This window comes from Vidua chalybeata, chromosome 10 (assembly GCF_026979565.1).
Source record: "Vidua chalybeata isolate OUT-0048 chromosome 10, bVidCha1 merged haplotype, whole genome shotgun sequence".
Taxonomy (NCBI): Eukaryota; Metazoa; Chordata; class Aves; order Passeriformes; family Viduidae; genus Vidua; species Vidua chalybeata.
The window spans coordinates 2,817,169-2,835,769 of record NC_071539.1 but is presented as its reverse complement, the minus strand read 5'-3'; the positions used below and the strand labels follow the sequence as shown (position 1 = coordinate 2,835,769).

Below are 18,601 nucleotides of genomic sequence, written 5' to 3'. Positions count from 1 at the left end.
TTCACAATTCCGCTCATATAAAAACTCTTTACAGCAATTCCATCAGCTGCCAGTTGACAGCACTTCTGTACCAAGTATGTGATTAATCCCTCATGTGAAAGTCACGAGTTATGTCAAAATAAATGACAACCAACCCGTCTCACTAGTCACAGCAGGGAGGAAATGCTGAGAAAGAGGAGCTGGGCACAGCAAAACCGTCGGCAGGACGAGGACCAGGTGCAGAACAGGAAACTTTCAGATTCGTGCTGGATGCTGTTCCTCGGTGAATTCAGATCCATCTGTCAGCCTCATTTGTGACCACGCTCCCTGATTCGAGCTGATGGCAAGGATCTGAGTCAAATAAGTGAATATTTTTGCTAAATGTTGTCTGTCACATCCTGTTAGTCCCGCTGGGTTCCCCGCCATACGATGTGGTGTAACATCGCGTGATGCAGCCGGGATGGTTTCATGTGACATGGCAGAGCAACATTGCTGCAGCTTTTGGAATAAACACCTGCTTTTAGCAGTTATTTCATCTGCTGCGAGTGGTTTCCTAAAAGAGATAACCTGGGTTCTGCTACATTGCACTTTGCTCTTTGTATATCTCTAATATCTTCCATAATACTTTGGTAATTTTCTTTTATTCCATAAGCCATGTTGCCTTATAGGGTTGGGTTTTCATGGTTTTTCTTTATAACAGAAGTTAAAAATGAACTTACAAAAATTGGGAGAAAAGGAACTACTCTAAACCATGATGGAGACACATGGAAAAAGTTCTTATTATGGAAGGAAGACACTGACTCTATTAACAGCAAAGAACATATTTACCCACAGGTAAAAATAATAACAGGAACAAAGTTTAGGAGACTTGTTCTTCCTTCAGAAACTTCAGCAGAATGTTATAAGTGAAATCTGGGTAAAAATCTTCTCTCCTTGGAGAAATACAGACACAGAAAAGGCAAACATTTAACTGTTGATTTTGTACTTGCAGATGTAGGTTTTATGAATGGGAACATTTGCAATTTAAAAAAAAAGCCAAGGTTTGGGTGACCCTTTCTAGAATTCTGCTTCATTATCCTTGACCTGACTGACAGAAATATTAGCAGTGGGGAATAAAACTGCTGGTTTAGTTATTTTAAAACTGAAGTAATTTATTCATCTTGAATAGATTCTCTCCTTCCAAAAATCCTTCCATCTGCATGCGAATGCATGAGAGCTAATTAAATTGGCAGCCATGGCTCTGTACTTCTCATTTGGAGGACCTTCATCTCAAGCTAGAAGAGCTTCATCCTCCAGGACCTCGTTAGAGAAGAGGGAAAGGGAATCAAACACAAGTGCAAAGTTCAAAACAGACATGGATTTCAGAAAAAAAAACCCAAAATAATTAAATTTGGATCACCCCAGTCTTCTCAAAGGGAATAAAACTGGTCCCATGAAGCTCCAGAAATGGTTTCTGCACACTGGAGCTGGCAGAGAGATTTGGAATGTTCTTGGTGTACCTGGCACTTGTGATGGAAAAGCCACAACTGTCGCTGGGTCCCTGTCAGGATTCACCTGTTCTTCCCACCCCTTGCCCAGGACAAGATGTCACCTTGCTGCATGGCAGGCAAAATTCTAAATTTAATTAGAATTAAATTTCAGAGGGGCATCACAAATCTTGCCCTTTGATAGGCCAAATGGAAATGGCCCCAGATTGCACCAGAAGAGAGGGGCTGGATATTGGGAAAAATTTCTTCAGGAAAAGTGTTGTCCAGCCCCAGCACTGGTGGAATCACCATCCCTGGAAGGATTTAAAAGATGTGTAGAAGTGGCATTTCAGGACAGGGTTCAGTGGTGGCCTTGGCAGTGCTGGGTGGACTGGCCGGACTTCTTGATGAGTCTTTGCTAATATAAAAAAATTCCCTGATTCCGTAATTCCACGATTCCATGAAACGCGGGCTGGGCTTCTGGCCAGCAAGGAGGAGAGGGCCTTGAGCCCTGCAAGGAGGGAGAAAAAGGCTGATTATTGTAGCAAACGTGTCCTCCCACGGGGACTGTGCTGCTGTGTCACCCTGTGGTGGCCCTGGGGACCCCGGGGTCTCTCCCTGAGCGCGGGCAGCCCCGGCAGGCAGCGGGAGCTCGGTACTCCTCATCAGAAACAGGAGCTACACTGGGATGCATTTTCTCCAAATGCAGAGCACCTTTTGACCTTCAGTAAAAATTAAACACTCGGAGGGACTGGGCAAAGCAGGTTTTAATTTCTAATAAATCAAGGCCGCCGTTGCCTCTCTTTGTACAAAGGCCCCGAAGAGCTCCCGCGCTATGTGAGCCCTGCGAGCTGGCAATGTATTTTAATGTATTTATTTGATGATGCATTCATTCTTTCATTCATTCATCTATTCAGTCATTCATTCAGACACTTGTTCATTCATCCCTGTCCTTTTGCAGGAAGAGAACATAAGCCAGCAGTGGCATACTTCTTCACTGTCCTGATTTACAGCCACGGCTCTGAGTTGGTATCAATAAATCTCTTTGGCCCTCCTCAATCCAGCATTATCCCTCATTAGTGACTGGGATTTAAAAAAAGGGATTAAAAATAATATCAGATTATAAATAGATGGGTAGATATGTGTATTGTTTGCAGTGCTTTGATTAAAGTGCTGGGCTGCTGATGGTTTTTTTTTCTCTTTTATTTAAAATCTCTCATATTCACAGTTCTCTGGACCTTGCAATTATTTTCACAAACAGTCCCTGATGTTTTATTACCTGGTCCAATAATTTTTTCTATCAGTGATGGGTAACTGCCCTCCCAGAGGTTGTTGATGTTGAGGGGAGCTCTGCTGAGCCTGGCTCTCACCTCTACCTTTGCCTGTGGGACATTTTTGGTGTTTTCTGGCCCAGTGAAATATTTATTTAAAACTATTTTAAAATAACCTTTGTGGGGCCATCCCAGCTCTGGCTGTCAGACTGTGTGGGTTGTGTCTAGAATTGCTTCCCCATCACTGCTCTTCTCAGCCCAAACATGCACATTTTATCTGCTTCTGAGTACGCCTTAAACATGGGAATATTTTCTCTGAGGAGGACTGAACTGAAGGGGAACTACTCTTCGAGTTGGGATTACTCACCCTCTAATAGCTGCTGGAACAATTTTTCTCCCATATCTCTGAAATACCCTTAATTAATCTTGCCGACAACTTGCAACATAATTGTGTCCCTAAACTGTTAACCTTGAAAAATATTTGACAGTGTATTACCATCCCAGAAACTTGTTATCACAGGGAATAGAGTAAATCCATAAATATCCTGGTTTCTCTTGAAAGTCAAGAATAATTCTTTGTTGACAGTTTTTTTTGGTTGTTGTTTTTTTTTTTTTTTTTTTTTCCTGTCCCCTTAGTTTTATTTTTGACCTGGTGGCAGGAGATGCAGGAGAGAAAGAGGGCACGTCAGAAAAAGCAAACCAACAGCAGTCTGGAAGAAAAGGTGGTTATATATTATGCATAACATAGTGGTTTTTATACAAAGGAGCTGTCCCTTGCATTTCTTCCTCATTTGCATATCTTCAGGGCACCAGAGGACAGAGACACTGGGTGGCACCAGCTGCCATCTGCAATCGGGTCACAACTGGTCCCTGGTAAACCAAAGAGACAAAAACACAGCCCTGCAGTCCAGGGAGAGCAGAGCCCGAGCTGGCCCATCCACACAGCTGCTGCTCCCCAAATATACAGCTCCTGCTGAAGCCTCCAGTTTAGCTTTCATGTTTTCCAGATTCTGCACTGCCTTAGTGTGTGACTCTCAACTCCATATAAAATATAAGCAGTTCTCCTCACAGCTCAGGCACAAAAAAAAATCCTTTTCCAGCCCCAGAACCATGGACACTGTGAGAGCCTCAGCCCAAAAAGTGCAAACAGCAGGGAATGGAGGAGACCAAACTGGGAGAATGGGACTGCACAACCTGGAGCTGGAATTGGACAATGGACTCCAATATGGAAATGGACCAAGATGTCACCAGAGCACACAAGGAAAAACAACGCACCACAGCCTTGGTCAAAAGAGACTAATTTATTTCCTCTGACTCCAACATTTATAGTTTTCAAAAGGTGCCAGTGGATTGGAGGGTGAACGTGCCACCTCTCCAACGACACTGGACAAACTACCTGTACATCAAATTTCCCCACCTCTATGAAGGAATGCAAAACAATAGGTTGTTTACAGAAAGTTGTGTGAGAAAGTTCTCTACAAGAATGTAAACTCAGGTGGCTTTAGAAAATCTTAAAAAATCAGGGCGACAGACCAAAACTTATGAAAGTGTGAAAACTCGTGACTCGGGGTCCATCTTGGGTCCATCTTGGGTGGAGCCACGGCTGGGCTCTTGCAAGGTGCATCCTGTAAAGGCCTTTTAATAAATCCCTGCTTTATTCCTTTAACTCTGCCCAGCCTCTGTTCCAGGAGGGAATGGTGATGTCCCCCAGGCTGACACCGTGCCCAAGTGCCGCCTTCAGTGGGGCTGGGACACCCAGAGGCGTGAGGCCCCTGCCCTGCCCTGCCACCAGTGACCTTAGCAAAGCCACGGCACTCCTGGAGACCTGGGAAACTTCAATTAAAGTCATTAACATTTCTCCTCTTGGTTACAAGCTCGGGGGCTCTGCTCTGTTTAACAGCCTGGCACCCACTGCTGGTAACAGTGATGGGCCTCTCCCAGGCCTGTCTGCTGTTCTTACTACGCTGCCATTTGAAATCACCAGGCAAAAAAAAAAAATTAATCAGGAGCTTAAAAAAGCTAAAGCAGACAGGCTGTTTCAGATTATTTCAGTATGTGTGCTCGCTGCACCAGCCAAATGTTCCTGTTAAAGCCATAGTCTGATTTTTCCCCCTGAAAATCAGGTTATAAACAAAAGGATTAGACAGAGACCAACCCAGGCAGAGAATTTAGATCTGGGTTCAAATATGAGCTGGAAATGATGGAGACGCTTTGATTTGAGGCTTTCTCTATTTTAATAATAGTTCTTTTCAAATATATGTATCCTTTATGTCTTTTTATATCAGGGGTTAACTGTGTATCTTGGGAGAAAACAGAAAAGGACGTCATTATTTTACAATTCAGTTTGGAGGAATTGGAAGGTTGGGATCAGTAGGGACAGCAAGCACAGCTGCATTTCTTATAATTTTCCCATTAGAATATACTCATTTCCACACTGCTGCTCCCTCATTTTTGGTGTGTTTGTAGGTGTTATTCTCAGTTTTGGATCTAGCAGCCGAGACACTTGAAAAGGGTTTTCACTAAAGGAACACTTTCTCACTTAATTTAAACACTCATTCAGTTTGCATTTACTAATCTTCATATAAAATTAAAAAAAAAAAAAAAAAAAAAACAACCATGCAGCTAAATGATATTATGTTTGTGAGGTTGCAATGTGTATTCCCAGAAATGAAACTCTATATATATATCATATATTTATAAAACTGTACCTAAAAGGGTTTCAAGAGAGATTTTGGGCAAGGGCCTGGAGGGACAGGACAAGGGGCAATGATTTCCTATTGACAGAGGGTAGGGTTAGGGGATATTTGGAAGGAATTCCTCCCTGGGAGGGTGGAATAGAATTTCCAGAGAAGCTGTGGCTGCTCTTTGATCCCTGGAAGTGCCCAAGGCCAGGCTGGAGCAACCTGGGGTAGTGGAAGGTGCCCCTTTTGGAGTGCTGGATTTCCTCCTCGAGGGGAAGATTTGTTTGGCTCACTCCTTTTTGCACATAAGAACTCTTAAAAAGAGGTTTTTGCTTCTCACTAAACAAAGGGACTAAAATGAAACAGAAAAAAAACCCTAGAAAAGCTTTCCAGATATTTTAACTCGCTTCAATCAGCTTGTTCTAATGAGAACAATTCCATCAGCAATCCTATCAATTTATTTACCCCAGGAATAGCTTTATCCCAGGGATCTGTCACTCTGCAATTCCAGCTCCTTTGGGAGGGTTTATTTTTTTTTTGCACAGAGTTCTGTTTGTCCTACGCGTGCCACAGCCGCCTATTGAAGCACCAGCAAAAGCAAAAGCTTTGGGGAATTCCCAACAATGAAGTTGAAATCTCTTTCCTGGTTAGTATTCAGCCACACTGTAATGTTTAGCAGACATTTTCCCTTCTCCCAGTTTTCAATAGGCTGCATTTATCAGCATGGAGTAGCAATCAACATGTATTTGCTCGTGTATTTATAAAAGTCAGCTGTGTGTTTCCACATTATTTCAATTCTTCCTTTAAAACCCCTTTGCTTTGTTTGTCTTCAGCAGGGTGGATTTGATGTGTGTATGGTTGGTGTGCAATAAATCCATGAGTATTAGCACAGGTATTTCATTAATAGCTAAAGTGAATTATTTATGTAGCCCCTTGTTCCATCCCCAGATTTATTTAATATTGGCATTATAGTATTAGATAAGTTATCTTCAAAAGAAAAAAAAAATGATTGTTATTTGTATCTCTGCACTTAAAATGACAATTTCCTACTGGGAGATAAATTCTAATACCACTGGATTCTTGAGAAAATCATATATTCTGCAAAGCTCTGAAGGTTATCTGAGATAATTAAGCTGTGAATGGACAGCATTTCTAAAACTGTAAGGAGTGACTGTTCTGGATCAAAATGAGCAAAACAACCATGATTTACCCTGAATGACCAAATCACTGATGTGATTGTTTTGTCCCTCCAGTAATATTTTTCCAAAGTAAAAAATGCAAAAATGCCCTATCTTTGAGAAAAGCCTTGAGGAATTTAATTCTGAGAAGTCACAATTTGATTTTTTCAGTGCTGCTTTTGTCAACCAGTTGATTGCAGCTCCAAAGGGTCGTGAAAGGCAATTAGAAGACACAAGGCATTTAAAATCTTATTATCTGCCAAAATAAAATAAAAAGTCCAACTCCTACTCCCCCATTCCACTTATGCCACAATCCCCCAAAGTCCCAGCAGCAACCTTCCCAAACACACCCAACTGCACCACAGAATTGGGAATTATGGTCACAGATTGGAGGGGAGTTTATTTTACTGGAAGGGGATGGGGGTCTTATACAAATTACACAGGAAATAAAGGTCCACTTGACTGGAAAGCGTGAAAAATATTGGAGTAGTCATTCAACAAATGTGTAAATTATGCATTCAGTTATCTCCCCTTCTTATCTCATTGGCCTGTCTCATCAAATAGTTAAAATACTGTGCTTTCAGACATTTCGACCAAGCCACAAATTCTTTTTTTTTTTTTTTTTTAATAATATCCAGTTCAGAAGAGCACTTTGGCACTTGCCTGGACCCCACTGTCTCCAACTTAATGGGCATTAACTGTCCCAGCTGAGTTTCTGGAATAAAATCCATTGATCTGTGTCAGTCAGGATCTTGAAAACTGAAGACCTGAGGTTTCAAATCCCAATCTGCTCATGTGCATTAAAATAAGCTGGAAGTCTTCACTGGACGTGGGCTCAGGCTCTGACAACCCCAACTCCAGCTAAAATTCATTCGAGTAAACCTGAGAATAAAATTGAATATTTCCCTGGCAAGAAAAAAAAAACGAGATTATGATTATGATATTATTGCTATTCTTTTCATTTATCATTATTATTGTAATTATTATTGTTGATATCATTGCTACATAATCCCTTCTCTCTGTTCAGTGGAATATCCATCCTGCAGCAGCAGTTGGGGATTTCTATTTCACAAATCAAACCCCAAGTTCAGTGAAATGGAGCTGGTGAGAGCTCAGGAAAATGATTCAGAGTTGAATGGATTCATTCAGGATGCTTTCCCTGTCTGCTGGCACATATGGAACACGTGGAGATCAGCTGAGCTATAATTATAAGACAACATCAAGAATGGTCTAAAATTTCCTGGGGCAAACACCCCAAGGAGGGGAAGGATCCTTTTTGGGGCTGCAAGTAGGATAAATGGGATTAGAAGGGAAATGGGATTGAATATTAAGAATTTTTTCCCAGCAGCACAATCAGCTAAACTGAAATAGTCCCCAGGGAAGGAACAGAAATGCAGCTGTTTGGTGTCTGATGTTGGAAACACAGAGTGGAGAACAATTTTACATCTGCCCAGAGGTGTGGGGGCATCCTAAACCAACCTCACTGAATCCTTGGCCTTTCCATCTGCCTGGGTTATTTGCAAGGAGTATGGATCAGATCCCTAATTCCTGCACTGTGATACCTCCATTTATACATGGTAGATCACAGCAGGTGTGCAGAATTAATGAGACACCATCATTAAATTTAAATTAATTTCTCTTTTTCAGATATAGAAAATTTCCACACACCAAGTGGGGTTAAAAAAACAAGAGTATATTTGTTAATGTTCCTCAAGAAATGCTTCTCCGTAGAGGCCAGAGTCATAATTAAATCTATTTAATCCAATCCCTCGAGATCTTTCCATACATGTTTCATGTCCCAAAGCAATTAGAAACATAAAGTTATTTAAAGTAAATCTGTCAGAAGGAAAACTGGACTGGTTTTCCTGCTCAGATCCCAGCGGGACAGGATGAGTCTGACTCCAACTGTGTCAGCTGCACAGCACGAAGGAAAACTGGGATGAGAAGGAGAGGTTTGTGACAGAGGTGGGCGAGCTGGAGGATGAATCTCCCACTCTGCTGAGTTGTCCAGAGCCTAAGGAACAGCAGAATTAAGTCTGGCCTTTATTAAATCCCCAGTCCTGGCTTTTAATAAGATCAACCTGTATCCTCAATTCCTGAAATCCGAATTCAGCTCGGTCGCTTTGTGTTGCTGTGCTCAGCCACAAACCCTGAGCCAAAGCCTTGCACTCCTTCCCCTGCCACTGCTGGCAACTGAGATGATATTTCTTAGTGGCTGTAGCATACAACCCTCTCCAATTCCCTCATTTGGGGCTGACTTCATTAGTGACTTCCCAGCACAGCGTTTTTCCGAGTCAATAATTACATTTCCATTTTAACAGCAGGATTGTGGGCATTGGGCTGTGTGGAAACGAGGCTTCAAAAATCCTGGGATATCTCACCACCTCAACCTGCATGTCCGGGGAGAGCAAAATGAAGCTCTTCTTCATGAACCAGGCACCAGCTTCTGTAGAAGCCCAGGGAGATGAAATTTAACTTGGTCATGACCCACAAGATTGTTCTTATTATTACATTCTTCTCTTCTCTCTTCTCTCTCATCCTTCTGCCTCTCCAAACAAAGCAAAGTGTCCCCAGGACAGGAGCAACCCAGAGGTGCAGGGAAGTCCAGGTGTGATTTGGCATGGCCACACTTCTCCTGAGTTAAAGGAGAGCAGGAGCAGTCCCAAATTCAGGTGAGATTAAGAAAAACCAGAGGCAGCAGCAACAAAAACTATGGAGTAACAAACAATATGAGTTTTGCCTCTCAGCAGAGGCGCAGCCAACAGCAGCCTCGGAGTTTTCCTGCTCAAATCAAAACTCCCACAATCTTCAAGTGAGGCCAAGGATAAAACGTCAGTGCCAGCAAATTACATTACTTCTGTTGTTATTAAATCTTAGGAAGTTTGAGATGTCTGAAGGCCCAATCCACATAGGTGTTTGTTTATAGGTATGAATAATAAATGCTAGATAATGTAAATTATGTACAGACCACCAATCCTTCCCAGACAAAGTGAATTACCAGCTTGGTACCAGCTCACACCAGACCTGCTGATGTCAACATTGGCAACACCTTGTCCTTGCACTGGAGGACATTCCATGAGAATGGAGCTCCTCAGCTGGTCCAGAATGATTGAAGGACAACTTATGGGGTAAAAAGAAACTTGGAAAAAACCTTGAAAAAGGCTGGAGATTTGTTGCAGTGCTGTATCCAAAGGAAAGTAAACACACATGGCTTCGTTACACAGCTCACTGCACCCAGCCAGGGAGATGCAATCCCTTTTCCCTGGCCACATTCTCCATCTCATCAGCGCTTTCTGTCCAGGAAAGGCAATAAAATAAGAATGTGTGTTGCCAAGGTGAAGCTTCAAGAGTTACAATTTTAAATTTCCTATTAGGGATAAGGTAAGATTTACGGGTGATATACTGATTTATAAATATGTTTAGACAGTGAGTATTTCTGGCTTTAGGCCGGAATCGGAAAGCTCAGTTTAAAGAAAGATTTTTAAAGGTTTTGTGGTACATAAAATAAATCCAACTTATACTTTCAAAGATCAGTCTGACTGTATAAAAGATGATGACAGCGACAGTGGGAAAAAATGTTTCTTATATCCACAATGCTCTATTATTTTCTCATTAAGTGGAGTTTTAAAGGGAATCATATCAGTGCCTCCAGAGGATGAGCTATATAAACAAGAGCTACAAATTTATCTGTGCATTAAAACGAATGCTATGGTAACAGGTTTGATTGCTTTGGCTGCAGTTTCAAAACCTACAGGGTATATTATCCCGAGATAATCTCACCCTTGGGTCCTTCTATATATTAGATCTCCTACCTCTAATCCTGGGAGACACAGCCTGGCTAATAATGCTCCCCCTGCCTTTGGTTTGTCACAGCTGCAACCTGCCTCTTCCAACTTCAGAAAACACATTGCCTAAGCCATTTTATTTTGATCACTCAGAATCGTTCGTTTACGGCTGGAGAAGGTGCAAAGATTTGTTTCCTTGATCAGCAGGGAAGATTTCCTGCAGCTGGTGGAGCAGGGGCAGTGCCAGCCTGGGAGGCCAGTGATGGATAATCAGGACATTGGGCACCCCAGGGTGGACTTGGTGGCCTTCACAGAATTCACAGACTCACAGAATCGCTGGGTTGGAAGAGACCTTCAAGATCATCGAGTCCAACCCAGCCCCAACCCCTCAACTCAGCCCTGGCACCCAGTGCCACATCCAGGCTTTGTTAAAGACCTCCAGGGATGGTGACTGCACCACCTCCACGGGCAGCCATTCCAGAACTTTATCACTCTTTCTGGAAAAAACTTTTTCCTAATATCCAAACTCTATTTCCCTTGACAAGGGAGCTCTCAACATTTCATAGGTTCATAATTCTCTGGATTGTCAGGGGCACACAAGGATCACCAAATCCAACTCCTGGCTCTGCACAGCACCACCCCATGAGCCCCAACACGTGACTGAGACACCTCCTGAACGATGAGCTGCAAACCACCCAACAAAAAATTCCTTTGGCCACATCTTGGCATTCCAAGCCTTGCTGGGGTCCCTCCCAACCCAGCAGGGCACGGGCACAACTCAGGGCTGCTCAGGCTGTGCTGTCTTCCCACCCATCTGTGAGAAACTCATGTGGGGCTGGACTTCTGTCAAGAACTTGTCTTTTTAAATTCTTTGTTTGAAGTCCTGTGGGTGCAGGTTTACTGGATTCAGGATGATTTCAGCCTACATCCATAATTTTCAGCTCATCACAGCTTTGATCCCTTTGAGAATCCCATCAAAATCTGAGCTGCAGGTGGTGAGGGATCCTCAGGCTTTGGCTGGTACATCTGTGGTGGACCAGAGTTTGGAGAAGTGCACGTGGATGAGGACACAGGGTCCAGCTCTTTGCACTGTGGGTGAGGTGGTGCCAGAAAGGCTCAGATCCCCATGACACAAAAATCTGGGAAGCTGAAGGCATTATCCACTCTCCAGGCCTGGAGAGCAGGCACTTTCAGCAGCCAAGCCCCTCTCAGAAGAGCCTCACACCTCCCAAGAGCTGAAGGAAATCAACCTCTCAGCACATCCCCTCCATGCTGAATCAGCCAACAGCTGCTTTTCCTGTTTTCCCCACTCATCCACAGCTGCCCTCACCATGTTCACTGCAACACCAGGATTCCCTGTGAGTGATTTTCCTGGATGAGCTGCAGCATGCCGGCGCTGGGGAGTGATTTACAGGTGCTACCTTATAAAAAAGAAAATGCTGCTGCTTTTCAACCTCTACAACAAATCCTGAGGGCTAGCAAAGACCCCCCAAGGTCTCAGGCAGCTCGGATGGCTTTCATATTCTCTTCCCAGGATAAATTGCTTCTGAGCATGCCTTCACCTGTCACTTCTGCTGAGACACTTCTGAGTGTCAGAAACTCCTACAGCTTCAAGCCAGCTGTTGAGAGGATCCCTGTTATTATCACGACGTTGTCAGCGACAATAACAACAGTTAATAAGTGATGATAGGGACAAAAATGTCTGGTTCCTGTGTACAGCTTGTCATTTGCAGTCAAATCTAGCACTGCTAAAGGAGTCTTTGGAGTGAGTGCTGAAAAAAGGGATCTCTTCTGGGAGAGGGCTCTGTTAAAAAGGCATCCATGTTTAATTCCACTTAATCTTTTCCAACTTGAAGGCGCTCATGTAAAAATCAGTCTGAGCCTGTACATGTGTGCATTAAGGATTTCTGAATTTAAAGGGCCTGTCCTAGCCTTCAGCAGGGTGACAGTGGAGGCTTGGACACACTGCCTTGGGCAGTGCTACCAAAATCTCACTTGGGGACAGAAGCAGGAATTTGTACTCTCAATTCAGAGGCAAAAAACAAAAAAAGGGAGGTAATTTGTGTACATGTTGCCTCTGCTCTGAACACAAGATCACATTTTTGCAGGACTTTGTCACAAATTCTTTGTGGCAAATTTGTTTTCTGTTTTGTGTGGGTTGAAATCAGGGACTCGCTGATATTTGCCTCAGCAAATTGTTTATGGAGTGGTTTTTTTTGCACATCTCATGCAGAAAAAAAAATTAAAAGTGGGCCTGAAAAGGATTTGCTTGTCACACCTGAGGGAGACACGTCCCTGCACTCTGCCTTACCCTGCTCCTGGGCTTCACAGCTCTGCAAATATCTCCTGGAGGAAATCTGCCTCCCTTACACACACTGTGTATATTTTACCTCTTACAACGTATGAAACAGCCCATGGAAGAGAAGTGGACGAATTATTGATCCTGTACAGGCGAGAACAGGGGGAACAGAGAGGATATTCCATGATGTGATGCAGCCAGCACACATTTCAGTGGGAAGCCAGGTGGAGGGAGCCCTGTGGTTCATAGCTGAGGGCACTTCAGGTGGATCTCAGGCACTTTCTTTCTCACTGTGGTTACCCCACTCAGGTTTTGAGCCTAAGCTGATAAAAAAGCTTCTACAAATTATTTAAGTGAGAAGTTCAGCTCTGTCTTCAGATAGAAATTGAAATTCCTTCCTTGGAAATCCAAGCCATGGGGAGATCCAGGGTTCCTGCTTCATGTTGATCTTTTATAGGATTCGTTGACTGTTTAATTTTTTCCATTAAATCATTCCTTTTGGCCAGGAGGGGAGTCCTTTGCCTTCCATATCAGTCTGGATTTTCCCACCTCAGATAATTTCATCAGGTAATTTCCTTCCTGCATGACTTGAGGGCTTTGTACCTAAACATTGCCTCCAACTGACACAGGTAGATGATCAAGCAAGGCAAAAAGTCAAGGAAAGCCATAATTCTGTCCACTTGGGAAAAACCAGCAACTACAAGATATGGATCTTCCTCATTTTGTATCTTTTTCTACCTTTTTAGAGTTCCATTTTTTTTGTATGTGGATGAAGGTCAAAGCCCATTTTGTCCAACAGCGCAGACTTTTGTGCTTTGTTTTGTGTCAACTTCATTTTATCAGTTCTTTACCTTTGATTGAAGTGGAACATCAAACTGCAAATCACTCCTTCATCTCTTACACTGTGAGTCAGGGAGAAAAATCTTTACACTTTTTAGGAAATAATTGGGCAGTGCTGCAACAGGACCTCCTGAGAAAATCGTGGTAACAGCCTGTCATGGGCTTTGAGAGTAGAAAAGAGAAAATTGTTTCATGCAAGCCTTTAAACAGTTGTATCTGCAGCCTTCAGGTGAGCGAATTTCATGTGGGCAGTGAGGAATAAATCAAGCTCTTACATAATTTTTTGCAGTCTGTATTGTTCCTGTCCCGAGCTCTACAATTTCACAGATCATTTTGAGCATTTCAAAACTTGGATGTTATTTTTAGCCCCTAAGAAGTAGCTTCTACATAAATAGTTGTTGCTAATGTATTATAAACTAGGATTAGCTTAATTAGGGACTTCACAGGAAAGTAATGACTATTTAAGCCCTGAAAACAAGCTAATTATTTTGTATCAATCATTGCTAACGCTGTCTTCAGTTCTTCTTAAGGTGACTGTTCAAAAAGATGTATGGCAGACATGCTAATTAACAGATTTCTTGCCATCATGTTACCAGTTTTTGTAATATATTAAAATTCCTCCTTTATGTAACACTTCAGATATATTTTTATATATATACATTGCTGCTCAGGTTATTTGACAGCCCTATTCAGTGCTTTTTTAAGGTTACATCACCATCAAAGTTGCTGCCAGAGCTGCACAAGATCCAACAGTGATTTCTCCCCCTCTGCTCTGTTGGAAAAGCCAATATTTTAGTATTTCTGCCAAGAATTTTCATAAACTCCTTCTATTTGTATTACTTCATCACAATCCATTTGAAAGTGTTAAATAAATCCAAATTAACAAGGAGAATTTGAGGATCTGAGCTCCCAAGGGGCAAGACCAGCATCTGAAGCCCCTCTGGCTCATCCCTTCCCTGTTGTCCTTTTCCTGCCACTGCTCCTGTTGGGGCTCATGTTAAATACCAGGAGTTAGGGATAGGAAGCCCATAAAATCCCCACGTTTTACAGAATACAATGACATTGAATTTATGGCACCTTTCTGTAACTAGTGTTTGGAATAATTTGGAATATCCAGCATTTAATTCTAATTGGTATTTCCCCTTTTTTTTTTTTTTTATTGCAGATGACAGTTGTCTTTTCTTTAAAAATCATTTTCTTTTCAATTCCTCTGTTCTCACCTTTCATATTCAATATTTTTTCACTGTGGCAGCCTCTGCACATCCCATTCCTTCAACTTCCCATGCGTTCCCACACATCATATCCATATGCCGAGATCCCACTGGTGGGTTTGCAATTAATGCTTCAATTTATCCTGCCACACCACCTCTCACAAAGTGACAACAAAAGGTTCCTGGTTAGAGCCCTGATTTCCATAAAAGAGCACTGGAACTGAAGCAGGTGAATTTTCAGCTCTGCTTTTAACTGGCACCGGCTCTGGCTCATCCTGAATTTCCCATGGTGTTAGTCAGTGGAAATCCTGCCTTGGAAAGGGAGTGAAGTGGACAAATGCAGAGATAAATACAAAGGTGCGTGGTTTCAGTAAATACAAATATCTCCGTTTCAGCCTGAGGAATGCAACCCCACAGATCCTGCTGCGGAGCAAGGGGCTGACAGGAAACGATCACACTGTGATCAAGCATCCAGGCAGAGAATGCTGCTAGGTATTAAAATCCAAATTATTGACCTTCATCAGGCAGTGGCTGCTGTTAGGGCTTGTCAAATCCAAATTATTGAGCTGGTGCCTTTCACAAGATCCCTGGGAGTGAAGGCCCTTCACTGAGGACAGAACATTCCAGCTCTGCAGCATCCCTGCTCCGGCTTTTCTCCCTCTGAAACTTCCCATGGTGCCATCTGATCTAATGGCTTGGTAATGCTGGCTCCAGAAGAAATCTGCCAGAGAAAATGAGAGTTCCTACATCTCCTGCTGGAAATGCCCGTGAATTATGGCCCCAGCCAGCCTGAGCAGCTCAGGCTCTGTGGAAAGGCTCAGAAGGAAGAGAAATTCCATTTTTATTTTCATTTCTTTTCAGGGGCGTCCTCAGGATTGTCCCAGGCACTTGAAGCAATATTAAAGGTAGTGGAGAGTCACAAAGAAATCTTCTTTTTTTTCCTTCTCAGAGACACAACCAGGCAGCAGTGACGCCTCCTGTGGTACAGTGAGCACAGGGACAGCCCTTCTTTTGTACCCTGAGGGCAATTCTTGAGGTAAATTTACCCCTGAGCTCAATTCTTGGGGCAAATTTACCCCTGAGCTCAATTGTTGCAGGTGAGAGCCCCTGAGCAGCCCTTGGTGAAGCTCTCACATGCAGGACACTCTGATTTTCCACTGACATTCCCATCGAGTGTCACTGTCATTTATTGTTGTCATAACTGGATGATTATTCATTTTATGCTCAATATTTTGATCCTAAAGCAGATCCCAGCCTCCATGTCTTATAAATATCATCCCCAGATTCCTCCTAAAGCCAGCTCTGCACCCCGGGGAGCCCTGGCAGAGCACCTTGGCCATGGACCCTCCTCAGGTGTTTCCAGTTGATGAAACAATTAATTTTTTTGAGATCTTTAATTGACATTGTGATCCCAAGAGCATAGTGGGAGTTAAATATTTCCTTTTTATAATTGCACATTTCACATGCTGGAAGCAATTTCTGGATTATATCCCCGGGACCATATTCTGCATCAGAACTGAAACTTTGTGATGGAAATTAATTACATTTTCGGTGTGTCTGAATTACAGATGATCCAAAAAAAAAAAAAAATCAGTTTAAATGTGATTTTTGGAGGAAAAAAAAAAGTGGTGCTGTGATCTCTTTTGTAAAATAACTTCTCATGTCACCATTAAAGTTTGTTCTCTGCCTAAAAGTCCTGTATGGCAAAACCATGGCTACAGAATGTGGCCTTTCAAAGAAATGTTACAGGAGATGAAAAATACCACATCAGCTTTCAGAAGAGACATCTGAAAAGAACTTGGAAAAATAAAAGCATTTCCAAGTCAAATATTTGAGATGAAGTGTTACCCATGGGAGCTTTCTTCATAAATACATAAAAGCAGCTTTTGGGGAATGCCCATAATTGCTGCATTACATATTCCTGCACTTGGCAAACTGATGCTTGAGTTTGAAAATAAATCAATTTGGGCTTTTGCAAGCAAGAGGGAGAGGCAGAAAATATGTTTGTGTTGGGCTGCAGTAATTTTTTGAGTACATCAGCAACTTTGGGGGCTTTCATAGGTTCACCGAGAAGGGCTTTTGTCCCCAAGCACAAGTGCACCCCAAAAGTGGGACAAAGGGGACACGAGGAAGGCAATTCCACGGGGTGTGGATGTGCTGCTGAGCTCTGCCTTGCCCAGGGGTATTTATAGATCTGTGGGGATGCTCAAGCTGAGCCAGGAGTGGAACCGGGGCCGGGCACAGCCCGGAGGGGACACGCAGAGCTGATGGGAGGGGAAGGCAAGGAGAACAAAGGAACCACAGAGACAAGGTCGGGTCCTGTGACCCTGAGGAGGAGCAGGTGTGGGTTGGACAGCGCTGAAAGAGCAGCTGGATAAAGGACAGGGAGCACAGCACGCCCAGAGCAGGAGTTACTTCAAAGGAAAGCCTCTCCTCTCATCCTACAAAAGGTTCTGCGTGTGCAGCCCTGAAAGGGAAGAGCTGGGAGCTGATGGATGGGGCCTGGAGCTGGGCAGGAGCTCCTGAGCTGCCCCTCCACACCTCCCTCCTGCTCCTGGAGCACCCACAGTGCCGCTCCTCACCCAGCTCAGCCCACCTGGGCTGCCCTAATTCCACACGGGAAAATTCGGCTGCTCTGCTCTGAAGGGCTGGGGTCAACCCTGGCACTGCTTCCCCTCAGGAGCTCCAGCTGATGTGAGTCATGGATGGGCAGGTTTTGGGGGGTTGTGAGCTAATCCTGCTCTCCTGGAAATAGCCACTGGGTTTACAAATGGATTCTGACCTGTCCTGTGAAAGGCTCTTGGAGTGCTCAGCGTTTTCCCCCGTTAATCCTGCACATCTGAGGCATTTAAACTGGTTTGCAGACACAATTAATTGCTCTTGCTGCTGTTCCTTCCTTGAGTCACTCAGGCAAATTCCAAACAGAAAGAAAAAACAATAGTTCCCTGGTTTTATTGTAAAATTTTCAAATCCAGTGCAATAGGGTTTTATTCCTAAATGATGTCCTGCCAGGCTTTGCAATAATTCTGCCCTCCTCCTTCTAAATCTCCCCAGTTTTGCTAATTCCCTTCCAGGCTGGTGTGGATCATCCTGGTGCAGATTCCAGAAGTCTCTGACCATGTGCAATGTTAAGGTTTCTTATTAAGTCTTCCAAAAATTACATGCAGGGTCATACCTTGGTGACAATTCTGGGAATCTTAAATAGAAATTTTAAAAGTGACTGATAACAATAATTATTGACAACCAGCACGATTCATTGCATATTTGTTTACAGCTTTATACATACATGTGAACTTCCCAACTCATTTATTGGCTTTAGTGACATGAACAACCGAGGGCATGATTTATAATGATTTGTCATCTGGTGTTAGGTTATAAAAAGTTTAATTAATTTTTCATTAGCCACAGTTAATGATGGGCTTGTTAAGCATCTCGAGGTGAAGCCAAGAGCTATTAGCTGTATTAAAGACCAGTTTCAAGAGAATTACTCCGTTTATAATCCCCAAAATGAGTTATAATGTTATTTTCCCCTTTCAGAAAACCGGTTTAAGCTATATAGATATATTAAAATCTATACAGAAGACAAACTTTAAGGCAAACTGATCATACAATAACAATTATTGACCAATTTTTCCTCCAATTAAAATGAGATCAAATTTCTTGAGGATACTTAAAAATCAACACATTGGTTTTTCATGTAGCAAAGAACTGAACTAGAATGAGTGACTATTTGCAGGAATTGGCTGCCACAAGACTCTTGCTTATTGTCTCAGCTGTTTACCTAATGAAAAGATAAATTAGGGTTTGAAAATTTATTTGAAAATGTAATTTGATTGAAAAATCCTTTTGTTCTGCTCTGGGGCCTGTGCTGGGTGTGCATGGCAGTGGTGG

At 42.9% G+C, this 18,601-nt stretch overlaps 1 protein-coding gene across 1 annotated transcript in view; it reads right to left on the bottom strand.

The window, feature by feature from the left end:
- Positions 1-1,639: 1,639 nt before the first annotated feature.
- Positions 1,640-18,601, bottom strand: part of LOC128792973 (translation initiation factor IF-2-like) — a 34,950-nt gene continuing 17,988 nt past the window's right edge. The window contains exon 3 of the mRNA XM_053951896.1: positions 1,640-1,956. Within this exon, the coding sequence (XP_053807871.1) occupies positions 1,770-1,956 (187 nt within the window). The 3' untranslated portion in view covers positions 1,640-1,769. The remainder of the gene's footprint in view (positions 1,957-18,601) is intronic.